The 14,822-nt window shown below is 44.9% G+C and overlaps 1 protein-coding gene across 4 annotated transcripts in view; it reads left to right on the top strand.

Moving 5' to 3' along the window:
• The first annotated feature begins 616 nt into the window (after window positions 1-616).
• The window catches only part of CDKAL1 (CDKAL1 threonylcarbamoyladenosine tRNA methylthiotransferase), a 665,249-nt gene continuing 651,043 nt past the window's right edge, over window positions 617-14,822 (top strand). The window contains exons 1-4 of one of the 4 annotated variants that reach the window (XM_074985894.1): window positions 619-689; window positions 8,672-8,782; window positions 12,525-12,691; window positions 14,392-14,504. In XM_074985894.1, coding sequence (XP_074841995.1) covers window positions 12,525-12,691; window positions 14,392-14,504 — 280 coding nt within the window. In that variant the 5' untranslated portion in view covers window positions 619-689; window positions 8,672-8,782. Of the gene's footprint in view, window positions 690-8,671; window positions 8,783-12,502; window positions 12,692-14,391; window positions 14,505-14,822 lie in introns of all 4 variants that reach the window. The other 3 variants (XM_074985890.1, XM_074985893.1, XM_074985892.1) reach the window with 3 other exon arrangements.

Genomic DNA, 14,822 nt, shown 5'->3' with positions numbered 1-14,822 from the left:
TCCCTGCCATCTCCACTAAGGAAGGGCGACGGGAGCCTGGACGCCCATCGACTTCCCTTACCCCTAACGGGATCAGGAGTACGGTGGGTGAAGGGGGGTCCTGGGAAATTCGAGTTAGTGCGTCTCCACCTAGTGTGCTACACCGAACTCCGGCAGGTCTTCTGCGCCCTAGGATTAACCTCAGCCCGAGCTGTTCTCCCGGCTGCATGTGAACAGGAGTCCTGTGCCCAAGCAGCCCGGGCAGGGGCCTGTGGAGTCCCAGGGTGAGCGGTGCTGACTCGGGCGCGCGCATTAAGGGGGAGTCCCCAGGGGGCCGGCGCGTGCCAGGGACGCCCAGAACGCTGCCACGCCCGCCCTCTGGCGGCGGAGAAAAGCCGGGCCCAGAAGACAAGGAATCCCGCCCCGCCCTCCCGCGTGGAACATTCGGCAGCCCCATCGGATGGGCTACACCGCGGCCTTCAACGGCTCAGCGCAGCGAGTCGGGCCTCGGCAGCAGACCAAGGGGCGGGGCCAGCCTCGCTTTGGGAGCGGTGTGGCGCGAAGTGAGGAAGGACTTAGTTTGGTCGCTCTGGGAGCCCGTGGCGGCTGCGACTCTTTTTGACGTGTATGGGGGCGGGGCACGCGGTCGGCGTCGTGATGGGGTCCGGCTGAGCTAGTGAGAGAGAGCGCGCGCGCGCGCGGGCGGGGAGGTAAGGCGCAACTGCCACTCTCCCTTCTCGGAGCCGCTTCCCCCTGGGGTTGCGCGTGACGTGTCCCGCCCCCAGCCCGCGAGCGCCCCCCTCTCCCCCGTTCCCAGGTGGTGGGGGCGGCCTGCGCGGAGCCTGGGGCGGTCGGGCCCTCGTCTGTAACGGCAACCGAGCAGCCGGCTCCCGCGTGGCGCGCAGCTCTCCCCCGTGGCGTGGAGGGGCGGGGCGGGGCGGGAGCGCTGTGCCCATTTGACAGAGGAAGGAGACTGAGCGGCTCTGTGCCCGGCAGTCCGCGGGCTCGTGCGGACGCTGCTAGCCAGCGCCTAGTTACCTGCCTGGGGGATTGGCTGCCGCAGCCCGCGCTGCCTGGGTTTCACGCGCTGCCTGTCCCCGAGCTGGTCGCTGGTAGGCGCGCCCTGAAGTACGGAGGTGAAACTACTTAGTCACCCAATGGGCCAGAGGTGCTGGGAAGAAGCCTGAGTCCCAGACTGGTGTTCTAGCCATTAGGTAACGCTGCAGCGCCCCCTGCGAATTAAGGCCCTTGGGTAAAGCTCAGCATGTGGTCTCCTTTACCCATGGTGGTTCAGTGTTATGGAGGGTGACAAGATCTGTTCATTCAGTCCATCGTGTTGCATTCAAAGCACAAGTCTTATTTATGTAAAGATACCTCTGTTTTTGCCTCTGAAAATACATTTCTTTCAAAATATGGAGCTGAATCTGTGAGAAGGATTGATGCACATACTATCATTTGCAATTTGCTGGAGCAGAGGTGACTAAGAGGAAAGCTGAGGTTACTAATCAGTGAAATTTGTGTTGTCTCAGCTTAGTTAATGTGAAAAAGTACTATCCAGTTAATTTTGTTATAGGGTGATCATCTGCCCCATTTCCAGTGGAACAGTCCTGTATTTTAGGCCAGTGTCCTACTTTTTTATTTTATTTATTTTTAACAAAAAAGCTGATTGTCCCATATGTTCAGTTCCCCTGCTGCACTGCTCTTCCCTCAAGTCACTGGAGCTGCAGGTAAAATCAGTCAGGAACTGGCTGGGCAGTACGTACTGACCAGCCAGTACAGGCAGTAGCAAGAGAGGGAGTCAGGAGCTCTGCTACAGAGGTATGTTGAGGGGTAGGGTAATGTGTTTCGTCCCCCACCTAAGATTTTAACGGAGATCTGGTGACCTGCAGCTGGGGAGACCACTCCGGGGAGTTAGCTCAATCCCCACTACAGGACAACCTCCTGTATAGCTGCCACCCACAACCCCTGGGGGCAGCCACCTCTGCAGCTAGGGAGTCCCTGCAGCCATGGAACTCTCCGGTGGGGTTGCAGCCCCACTGTCAGCACTCCAAAGCATGGGGCAGCTGGGTAAGTCCCCTACAGGGCAGCAGCTCCATTTGCAATGCCCTAAGATAAGGGGCAGTCAGGGATGTCCCTGGCTAGTGCCTGGGGGCATTGGAGAGCTGGGGAGCTCCTCTGCAAGGTGGCTCCCCATTCCTGGTGCCTGGAGATGTGGATCATCCAGGGAGGTCTCTGGCATGGCAGCAGCTCCATTCCCGGTGCCCAGAGGCGTGGGACACCTGGGAGCTGCAGGTACCCCCTCCAGCCAGGGAAACCCCTCTCCCTCCCCTCACAGGGTGGCAGCCCCCATGGGGCAGCCACTCCTGGAGCCAGGGCGCGTCCCTGCACCATTCCTGGAGCCTGGTGTTGTGGGGCAGCTGACAAAATGCCCACCTTTGTGCAGGGCAGCTGCATTCCAGTGCTTCATGCCATGGGGTAGCCAGGGAGCTGCAGCCCCCACTCAGGTATCCCATATTTGGCATTGGAAAATATGGTCACCCAACTTTGTTAGCACTCTTGAGCAAGGGAGGTATGGTGAATAAAAAGGAAATTACAGTAAATGACCACCATGTATCATTTTTGACTTGCACTTAATTTGCATTAATGCAAGTGGAAATCCTGGGGTTCCCAGGGCTGGGATCTGGCAAGCGTGCAGCTCCCCGATCTATTCCCCAGCTCCCCCAGCTGGGGGAAGCCAAGGAGAAGCCGTGCCGCCATGACTGTCTGTCTTCCCCCAGCTGGGGGAACCAGAGGAAAGACAGGCATGACTTCTTCCTGGCTTTTCGCAGATGGGAGAAGCCATGTCACCACAGCTGTCTGCCCAGTGCAGCCTCTCCCAGCTGTGGGAAGCAGGATGGACAGACAGCCGCATGTCTGTCTTCCCCCCAGCTAGGGAAAGCCAGGGAGAAGCTGCGCCTGGCTCCCAGAGTAGCAGCGAGCTGGGAACGAGCACTGATAAGTTTCCTGGCTCCCGCAAGCCCAGGGGAGCCAGGAGCCAGGCTGCCACCTGGCTCCCAGCTCCCCCCCACAACTTGCATGAAATTTGAGTTATGTGAGTGAGGATGCACAGGAGTGCAACCCTTGCTGAACTAGGGGGTCTACTGTACTGACTTCACCCCAAATGTGGTACCTCTTGATCAGTTGCCACATTGTTAGAGCAATGTTCAGGACCTTCCCTGCTGCCCTGTGCCTTGGGACACGGGCAATGTGGCTGTCACCCCACATGGGAAAGCTCCCTGGCTGCAGGGGCTCCCTAGCTACGGAGGTGTCTGCCCTGCAGCCGGGTGGTGGCAGCTACATCAGAGGCTTGGGGATTGGGCTACATTCCTGCAGTGGAGCTTGCATTATTACTATTACTATCCTTGTTTATAAACCAGGATCTTCTATTTATAGTGGTCTCAGATTTAGTACCTTTACTGAGGCTCCACTCAAAGAAACTAATGTATTCCAGAGTCAATATATGTAGCTTATAATACTCCTATTGTTCAAATTCTTTAGTAAACAAAACTTCTAAAAATTCTTATCACCACTCTTCTACTGCTTTAGACTTCTCTTTTTTTACTGTGAATATTTACTGTTTTCTGAAATAGCTGTCTTACTGCAGGAATCTGTATACCTGTTTCTCAGATGTCAAATGCAGAGTTCATATACACAGCCAAACTTCAAATGGGATGATCAAGTTATGTATTTAAGAATACTTAATCAAATTCAGTAATTGATATTATAGCTATGGCAGACATCAATACATTTAAATGAATCTTGTCTCTAAGAAATTTTTCTACTTTTCAGATAGATTGTTTAAGAAGTTTAAAGACAAATTGCATAAATAAAGGTATATCTTTAGTCTGCTCATGGTGTTTTAGTATGTTTCTTTATAAAAATCTAATTTATTGTTTTCATTCTACGTACCTGAAAATAGGGTTTGTCTAATTTTAAAATGTTTGTGTTCCTTAGCTTGCCTCACATTTCACCTAGACCTTACTTAACAAAAGAGCAGTAATGTCTTGGAACAATTATTTTTTCCAAGGGTCTATTTTTCTTTCTCTTAGCATAGATTTTTGGTTTCCTATTCATACAAATGGGACTGGTTTAACTAAATCAAGGCTACATTGTGAGGCTGTTACATGCCGCTAGAGGAAGAAAATTTATAATATAAACTTGGAGAATTACTTGTTTAGTGTTTCATTTCATGGTGGTTTTGTTCTCAGGACATTCTTTTTACCTTACTTTTTTTTTTATCAGTTTTTTGGCTTATCATCTTGGAATGTACCTATACACGTGCACATACAATTTAGGTTTCAAGAGGACTGATACTCTTGATGCAACTTTCTTTTGCAGCTTTAAAGTCTCGAACTTGTAGGTTTACTTCACTTAACAACATGTTTTGCCTACTGTGTGGAGCCATGTATAGTGCCTGTTGAAGTACTGGGCTGCTTATAAAAAGTAAATAAGATAGACAGAAATTTAAGACCTGAAACAAAAACTCAAAGGTGACTTTCAAAGGAAAACAAACAAACCAAAGCTTTTGGTCTCACTTAAACTTCATTGTGATTTAATACATATACATACAATATATCTGAAAAGTTTTTAAGTGTTTTTTCTAATTTATTTTGTAACTTAGAAATTCAGCTCTTATGTACCACTGATAACTTGGAAACCTTGTGAAACTGGCATAGGGTAGATGAAAAACTCAGCATCTCAGACTATGTCCACGCTATAGGCGGTTGGCATAATTTATGTCACTCAGGGTGATTAATCTACCTTCTCGAGTAATGTAAGTTACACCGATGTAAGCACTCATGCTCATAGGGCTATGTCTTCCAGGAGAGCTTCTCCTGCTGACATAACTTCTGCAGCTCATAGGGGTGGATTTTTTTTTATGTCTGTGGGAGAGCTCTCTTTTGCTGGCATAGAGCATCTTCACCAGATACAGCTGTGCTGCTGCAGCATATCTGTATGTATAGATGTGGCCTGAACTGGGGAAGAAACTTTAGGCAAATGGTTAGAACTTTGGGAGTTTTAGATCTGTAATTCAGTGACTAGTGAACTCTATGAACAAAGACTATTTCTAAACATCTGAGGTCCCAAGTTCTCTCGCAAAGCCAAAGACAAGCAAACTCAATGCTTCTGATTTTTGTCTTTTAACTTTTGGAAATAAAGCTGAAGGTAGTAAGCAAGTCTTAGAAATACGTTTCTAAAAATTGAACTTTGAAACTGATGTTTTAGGCCATAAAGCCATATTAAGATCCTTTACAGGACCGTTAGGTGACTTGTATCCGATATCTGGATTATCCGTAGACAGTTTTTTGAAAATGATGCCGATTTTGGAGACAAAAAATTATTTTAAAATTAAAATTAGGTTATCCTTTTTCCTCTGTTTGCCGATATTTTCCAGGACAAAATTGATTCCAGAATCCTGTAGGCATTGACTGACAAGCATGTATGACACAAAGCAGAAAATATTTGGTTACAGCCTCAGTTCCTTCTGTTGAATGAGAAAAACAAATTGACTAATTGACAGATTTGTCACTTTTGCTGAGAGCATGATATTACTACATACACTATATTCAGAGCTTCAGTGGAGGGGCACAACTAGTACTACAAATTGAACCTCTGTAGTGCAGCAGCCTGCTAGTAGCCTCTAGTGCAGGGGCCCTGCTGCTGAACCAGAGAATTTGCTGAACCATAGGAGGTCAATTATCAGAGAGGTAGCCGTGTTAGTCTGTAGCTTTGAGAACAGCAAGAAGTCTTATGGCACCTTATAGACTAACATCGGGGCTTCTTTATCTGCACATCTACTAATATAATATGTGCCAGCAATGCCCCACTGCAACTTACATTGGCCAAACTGGATGGTCTCTACGTAAAAGAGTAAATGGACATAAATCAGACATCAGGAACGGTAATGTACAGGAGCCTGTGGGGGACCACTTCAATCTCCCTGGACACTCACTCGCAGATTTAAGGGTGGCAGTCCTGAAACAAAGACATTTGAAAAATCAAATGGAGAGAGAAGTCTCTGAGCTGCAATTTATTTGCAAATTTAACTCCATTAACCAAGAATTAAACAGAGACTGGGAGCGGCTCACAGCTTACAAAGGCAGCTTCTCTGCCCTGGGTGTTAAGAGCTCCCCATTAGACTCTGACAATGGCGCATATCTGCCTGTCTGATCTGACTTGTTTTTTCCTATTTTGATACCTACTATTGATAATGGGCCATTTCTATCTTGCTGAATAGACCCTGTCAGCTGTGGCCCTCCCTTTTTCTTGGCCCCATTCTTTAAATACCCCTCTGAACTGCCCCCCCACTCATGCATCTGGTGAAGCGGGTCTTTGCCAATGAAAGCTTATGCTCCAAAGTATCTGTGAGTCTATAAGGTGCCACAAGACTTCTTGTTGTTCTTATATGAGGTCAATATTTTCTAGCAGCATTACCAACACACTGCTTAGTGCACTCTTAGAAGACATTTTTTAGGGGAAAATTACAGCTAAATAACAGCACAGAACACTGAGAGGCAGGACTGGTGGCTGTAAACAAACTCAATAGGACCATGGGAAACTTGGTCACAACCATGATAAAAGGGCACGTGGCTAAATAAAATCATTCTGGACCAAAGAACACTGGATTAGAGAGGTTCAACCTGCAGTCGAATAAAATGTTAGGAAAGAGAATAAAATGCTATGGCACAGTTTCTTCCTGTTGTCTAGTAAACTTGTCCCTGGTTAAATGAGTACTTTATTTACGAGTACCGACTTAAATGAGGGATTCATATACCTACCTCTTCTTCACTGGACAAGTGAACTGTCCCCACTAATACAAGACCTACCCCTTCCCCTTGGCTCCAACCCGCCAGAGCCTGACCTCTCCGCAGACACCAAATGGCTGCAGCTTAAACCCTGCTGGCCCCATGCACCTGACCTGCTGAAACTTAAACCCCCCGCTGGCCCCATGCACTCGAACCGCTGAAACTTGAACCTCTCGCCAGGCCTGTGCACCCGAACCGCTGAAACTTAAAATCCCCTCCAGCCCCACACACCCGAACCACTGAAACTTAACACACACACCCCTGCCAGCCCCCTGCACCTGAACGGCTGCAGCCTGACCCCGCCGGCCCCCATGCACCCAAACAGCTGCAACTTAACCCTCCCACTGGCCCCTGCACACCCAGACCGCTGAAACTTAACCCCCCTGCCGGCCCCGCGCACCCATACTGCTGAAACTTAAACACCCCCGCCAGCCCCCGTGCAGCTAAACCGCTTCAGCCTTAACCCCACCATCCCCTCAGACCCAACCTGCAGCATCCTGAACCCCCCCAGCAGACCCAACCCCCCACCATTTTTAACCCTCCCTCCCACTCGTGTCCCCAAACTGCCCCCCAGCCTTTAACCTCCCCCAGTCCCCGGGTTCACTTACCTTTCAAAAGCAGCGGCACCTGCTGCCACTCTGAGCAATTAGAACCAATCAGAGACTTTTACACATATTTTAGTAGGAATTTAGTGTCTCTCTCACAAGTTTTCGCCTACGAACAAAATGTTTGGAACCAATTGTGCTCGTATAGTGAGGGATAAGCGTAATGTGAAAGATTTCATCATATACTTTGAGTAAGGGCTTATCTACACTTGCCCCCAACTTCGAAGGGGCATGGTAATCAGGGCCGCGGGAAATTACTAATGAAGTGCTGCGGTGAATATGCAGCACTTCATTAGGCTAATTTTCCCCCACAGCAACTTTGAAGTTTGAAACTCTGAAGTGCTGGCATGCGTGTAGCTGAGGGCACTTGTAAGTCCCTTTACACGCATGCAGCACTTCAAAGTTTGAAGCTTCGAAGTTGCCACATGGGAAAATCAGCCTAATGAAGTGCTGCACTTCACTGCAGCACTTCTTTAGTGATCTCCCGTGGCCCTGATTACCAGGCCCCCTTCGAAGTTGGGGCAAGTTTAGAGTCAGTCTAAAAGTTGTGGACAGGACACAGGCAATAAAGAAAATTTTACGGAAGCTATGACTTTCTCTGACTGTTGCTAAAATTATCTCTGACAAAATGGAAATCTTCAGGTGCTCAATCCATCTGCAGTACAGCAACTGTGTTTGTGTGTGTGTGTGAGAGAGAGAGAGAGAGAAAGTGAGAGGGGTTGCTAGGAGTTACAGGGGCTCCCTCTGTGAATTGCGTGTCCAAGCTTCAGGGTCCCCTGTTGCCCATAGCTGGAAGCTGCCAAGGCCCCTGTCACCAACAGCAGCAGCTGCTGACTGTGGGATACCCACGCTGCCTGCAGCACCAGGGGCCTGAAGCTTGGGGGTTCCACTGCCTTCTAGAGGTTCACTCATGGCAGCTGGATGCTTGGGAGTTCGCCCAGGAGCTGGTAGTTCTGGTGGGTACCGTAAGCAGCAGAGGTACCTTGCTGCTCCCTGCTTCTGTGGGTGGTTGAGGAGCCTGCAGCTCCTGACCGCTAGAAGCTGAATGCACACTAATGGATTCTGTGACTTCTGCAACATCCATGACAAATTGTAGCCTTACGTATGAGGAAGAAAATAGAAAACAGTTCTGTATTATTCTCATAATCTTAGATTGGATTTATTGAGTTTGTGCATTCAGGATTTTTAAGTGTGGATTATATTCTTCATTATGCAGTTCACGTTCATAACGTTCCTTCATAGGGAAATGTACTGAAGTTGTCTTAGAGGCAGTTGTGATGCTGAGGGATTGAGCCATCTTCTGTGACTGATCCCTTCTCTGCAAAAGATCCACCTCCAGTTTTCCACAGAAAGGTAACTGGCCTAATGTAGGTTATGTCTGCACTTAAAACACTATAGTACCACAGCTGCAATGCTCTAGTGTGTCAGCGAAGACACTGTCTATGACAGCAGAGATTTTTCCATTGACATAGGCAATTCACTTCCCTGGTTACGTCTCACTAGAGAGTTTTGTCAACAAAACCCTTAGCGTGTCTACACACAAATGCATTTTGTTGACAGTCTGTGGACAAAACTTGGCGCTTCTGCCAACAGCGTTCTGCCTCCCCGCAATGAGCAATAATGCCTTTTTTGACAGTTTCTGTAGTTGCTCCAGGGGCCCTCTGTTGACAGTGCTTCCGGTTCACCAGCAGCCCTGTTTTATGAGCTTTCAGTTGGCTGTTCTGTCAAGAGAGCAACTGGACAGTCTGGACACTCTCTATCAACAGGGCAGATTGCTTTTGCAGTCCACTTTCATGTAAGGATGTGATCTGTGGAAAGAAGTTTTGCTGGAAGAACTCTTCTGACAGTAGTTTCTGTTGACAGATCACTGTGGCTTTATTGCTGTAGTGTAAACATAGCCCCTAAGAGGTGGTAGCTAGGTTGATAGAAGAATTTTTCTTTCACCGTGACACTGTTTTGGTTGATATACTAGTATGGATTTTTCACATCTCTGACAGACGTAGCTGTGCTGATCTAAATTACTAGTGTAGACCAGGCCTGTGTCTCTCCTTCAGATGTAAAGGCCCTTGCCTTTCTCATGTACAGTAGGGTCTCAACATTGGTGAGGGTTCTGTGTTGAGAACCCTTGCAAATGTGGAATTTTGCAAATATGGCAGCTGCTCTGCCTGGAGCCTGGCTGCCGGCGCTCCTGCCAGGGGCCCCGGGGGAAGTGGCGGCTGCCAGCGCTCCATGTCCCAGAGAAGTGGCGACTGCCGGCGCTTCACGTCCCGGAGACCCAGGGAAGCAGCAGCTTAGGGCTGCTCGTGGATTATTGAACTTGCGAACCGTAGGTGCGTGAATGGTGAGACCCTATTGTACTTGCAGTCTGTCAGAGGAGAAGATGGACTAAGAAATTCAAAGTGACCTAGTGTCATTTTAAATGTTATTTTTAGTATATAATGTGCAGGCACTGCTTTACTTATTTCATATCACTTCTCTGTATTGTTCATTAAGCAGGTGGTGGAAGCAGATCAAATAAAATTATTTTAAAATAATGCTTGCAGTTATACACAGTGTAACTTCGGGTAACTAGGCTTTTCAGATGTAAGACCATGTTTTCTTTCTCCTTCTGTGCTATTATAAACATGGGTTAAGAATACCACTCTTTCTCTGGGTTTCTCTGGAAGTTCAGTATGGACTGGTACATGGTGATTAAATATAGAGTAGTACTTAATGTTTTTCTTTTGGATTCTTACATACAAAAATCCCTTACATTTTATTCTAGTAGACAATAAAACATATTTGTCTAAAAAAAAGTTCATAAATGCCAGTTCAGGATTATGGTTTTTTTTCAATTAAATTACACTTCTTTTTCCAGGAAATTATATAGAATTTACTTACTGCTTATTGTAACTCGTAGATTAAATTACTTTAAGATATTACACTCCTAGGTTATTACTCTTTACTTTTTTAAAAACACCTATTTTAAAAACATACTGGAAGGTGTTCAGCTGTGTTTAAAACAAATCAAGCCAAATTTACATCAGGTTGAGGCCTTATGTAACCAGATCATGACTCAGGCCTTGCTCCTGCAAAAGGTCTTTTATGCGCAGAGTTTACATATATGAATAATCCTAGTGAAGCAAATTGAACTGTGTATTTGTCTAAGTGTTTGCACAATTCAAAGATGAGTGGTCCTTTTCCTGAGAATGGTACTCATAAGAGATGTTGTCTTACTGATAGATTATTAAAGTACTTGCCTCAATAATAAACAAAGTTAATTTTATTGTTATAATTGTAAACTCAATTAAATGAATGCAGTTAATCTCTGAGTTAATGTTGGGAAATTGGTTTTGTTTTGATATGCATGACAAACTCTTTGATTTGTCATTTCAAACTTCTGCATACATGGGATAGAAAAATGTAAATGTTATCTACTCTTCCTGCAGTCTGAAATAGCTAAGTTTAGTTTCTAATAGGTTATATCTTAATAAAAATACATGATTGTCATTCCTGTTTCCAGATGCCTAGTGGAGGGGTCAGCAACCAAAATAGCAAGAAGAGCCATTTGTTTTCCAATTTGTTAAAGAAACTCAGTAATTCAAGAGCTGCAATGCATGTGACTATGAGATGGTCCTTAATAAATAACATCACACCATACATTTTGTAGCCCCTATTTTAAAAACAGCTGCACACAATGATTTGTAATGTGATACATATTTACTGGGGTTTTTTAACAAACTTGTTACATATTCTGTTTCCTCACACTATACATATGTGTGTTTTTACCCCTATCTTCCTGCCTTTCACTCCCAAACTTTCACTTTCTGGAGTATGCTACATTTTGAATTCCATTTTTGATTTTGACATCACTGTACAGCTGCTTTGAGAACAACAAGAAGTCCTGTGGCACATTATAGACTAACATATTTTGAAGCATAAGCTTTCGTGGGCCGAGACCCAAAAGCTTATGCTCCAAAATATCTGTTAGTCTATAAGGTGCCACAAGACTTCTTGTTGTTCTCGAAGCTACAGACTAACACGGCTACCTTTCTGATTCTTGTACAGGTGCTGTGTTACTTTGATAAAACACTCTTTTATGTATTTGCCATCCATGAATAGCTTTCCTTGTTTCACGATCTCTTGAGTTGTCATAAAACTAGCCATAGTTATGCTGCTGGATGATTTCACTCATTTAGCAAACATGTTCTTACTTTGCTCTGTTTTTTGTAGCAGCTCCTCCATGGGTTTTTTCGAGCATCTCCAGCTGGATTCTGTGTCACAAAAGTAGTGTGTCTTTTGAGAAAATGCCTCTCAAGGTTGCATTTTTTGTTGTTGATGAATTTCTGATTGCAACTGAGACACAAAGGGAGCCCAGACAAACTTGATATGAACAGGAAGGATTGCATTCAGTTTGAAATTCTCTGCCTTCATCTTCGATTTTCCTCTTTTTGAAGCCATTCTAATCGCACTTCAATTATGCCAATTTTACTTCCCAATTAATTTCAGTTTTCTTTCTTAAAATTCACATTGCCCTTCACAGCAGGAACGCCACAAGACATTATTAGCACATGATCAAAACACAGATACAGTTTCATAACCCACAGTGCACTGCACGTATTAAAGGGGGAGTTATCCAAAGTTTCAAGATCCCATCATTTGCTATTTAAATATGAGTCATTCATTGTTAAGCTTTTAGATATTCACCATTTATGGAAAATAATGAGGAGGGTTTTTTTTGTTTTTTTCCTTTGCAGTTTTAGAATTGGGAGCCACAAATTAGTCCTTAAAGAGCCACATGCGGCTCCAGAGCTGCAGGTTGCAGACCCTTGGTCTAGTGCATCTTATTGTGATAACTTGGTGCAGTTCTTCAAATTCTCTCTCACCTGAGAATAGTTCCTTTAACTTAATTGCAACTATTTCATTCGGCAAAAGTTTAATGGCCTGATCTGGAAGCTTTTATGTACAAAAGTGGATTGTAAGATGCACAGTGAGTTCACATATAGCAGACTTTTCTTCATAGAGTTCACATGATTAACACTAATATCTGAGAATAGAATTTGATTTTTCTATTTAATTTTGTTGTATCTGAAGATTGTTATAAATGTTCTTGAAGATGCCTGCTGCTTGTGATTCACTGCTTGAAGATATTGAGGATATAGTGTCAGCACAAGATGTGAAACCACATGACCGACAGTTTGCACGAAAGAATGTTGTTCCTAAAGTACGAAAGCGCAGTTCACAAAAAAACGTTCAGGTGGATGATGATCCACCAAGTGATAGGTAAGTTCTTTTTTTAAACAAAAGTAAATACCCTAGTATACACACATTTCCATTTGTTAAAAAATTGTCTTCAGATTTGCTTGTAATAAAAACTTTGCTGCTTTTGTTAAGCAAGCTGATAATTTGGGACCAGACTTTCAAAAATACTCAGTGCCCTGTTGTGCCTTGATCGCTCAAAAGCTCAGCAGCTCCCACTGAAAAGCCTGAATGCAGTGTCCAGATATACAAAACTGCCTAGTACTTCCTGTTATTTTCAGAGGCAGTTACTGGGTACTGAGAAGTTCTGACAATTTGGACTTTTCATTTAGCATGTTTAAATGGGAGCTGAGATCTTTAAAATGTAGCTCTTGGATTCCAGTGTCTTTATGGGGCTTGAGCATGGGGAAGTAGAAGTTAAAATCTTAAAAGTGGTGACAGTTTATTGTTGAATCTTGCAGATTACCTGTTCAATAATGGAAATAACTGACTGTTAAATGGCATGAGGGAGTATCAACATCAGATAACATAAAACTGATATTCTGTAGAAAAACTGTTGGTTGCAACTGGAAAGCTGATGCATATGTGCATCTTTTAAGAATCGAAAGAGTAGACACGGGTCTTTGCATTAAAGTTTCCTTTCAAAGTAAATTTGAGCTTGAATGTAATTTTTTAGAAAGCACTGAATAGTATTTGAGACAATAGATCTCCCTTTTAGTCCTACTTTTGTAGTCATAAAGAAAAGTAGAAAATTAATATATTTTTCTTGTTGCTACCCATGAAGCTCACACAATCCGCAGAAGCTGACCTGAAGGCACGTTCCCTTCTCCTTTCAAAATTCTGGGAGGTATCTGACAACCAAGCCTGCAATCATTACCCACAATGCTCCTGTTCTCCCCTGCAGTAGGAGCACAGTTGCAGGCAGACTGCTGCTTTGCTGCTGGGTTGGGGGGGCATGTGAGGAACAGACCGCTGAGCAGCTTTGACATTCCTCAGCCGAGCAGGCTGTGGGTGTGTGGGATGTTGAAGAGGCTGTGGGAGAACTTGGGATCACAGAACCATAGGCAGCCAAGCAGACTAGCCTGTTTCTGCCAGGAAGGTGGGGAAAGAGCAGAGCTGAGGCTGGTGTGGTTGTTCCCTTCCCCCTGCCTCAGGATGGGTCAGTCAGTCTGCTGCCTCCCTCTCAGCTGCTTTTTTTTCATGCATTCCCTTTTTTTAGTTAAGTATTTAACATAATACCATATTTGTTTTTATTTATTTTTTCTCTACTGCCTGAATGCACTCTTATAGTTCCAAGTGAGGTGTGTGGTCGATCAGTCAATTCATAACTCTGAGGCTATGTCTACACTAGCCCACGCCTTTCAAAAGGGGGATGCTATTGAGACACTTTGGCAGATGCTAATGAGGCTCTCCATGAATATCCAGGACCTGATTAGCATAATGCCAGCTGCAGCGATTCGAAAGTGCTGCTTTCGAATCGCATGCCACCTATGTAGACGGGGGCCTTTTGAAAGGACCCCCCAGTCTTTGAAAACCCATTATTCCTATTTGCAGATGTGTGGAGGGTTTACATGTGTGGGTCACTTAACATACTGAAAGGGATTGTAATTAGTTGATTCTAGTGTATGGTTATGAAAGCATTTTGTTCCTGAGTGCCTGAAATGACTTCATGTTTACTTTGTTTTTATCTGTGACTTGTTTTACTTATTCTGTTCACTCAACAGTATTATTCCTGGCACACAAAAAATCTGGATACGCACATGGGGGTGTTCTCATAATAATTCAGATGGAGAATATATGGCTGGACAACTGGCGGCATATGGGTACAAAATTACAGGTAATGATCTCAGTCAGGCTATTTCTTTTTATATTTATATTGAACCATGAATGTCAAATTTCATGTTAGTCTTCTAAGTAGGTTTTACTACACCGCCTTTTGCTTCAGCATGTTAGCTGCCTGTACTTGGAAGTATCAGAGGGGTAGCCATGTTAGTCTGTACCTGCAAAAAAAGGAGGAATCCTGTGGCACCTTAAAGACTAACAGCTGTGTTTAGGCAAATGTTTTTGTGGACAAAAACCCACTTCATCAAATGGATCTCGTGAAGAGGGCTTTTGCCCATGAAAGCTTATGACCAAATAAATCTGTTAGGCTTAA

The sequence above is a fragment of the Carettochelys insculpta genome, chromosome 2 (genome assembly GCF_033958435.1).
Source record: "Carettochelys insculpta isolate YL-2023 chromosome 2, ASM3395843v1, whole genome shotgun sequence".
Taxonomy (NCBI): Eukaryota; Metazoa; Chordata; order Testudines; family Carettochelyidae; genus Carettochelys; species Carettochelys insculpta.
This window is presented reverse-complemented; position numbering and strand designations above follow the sequence as displayed.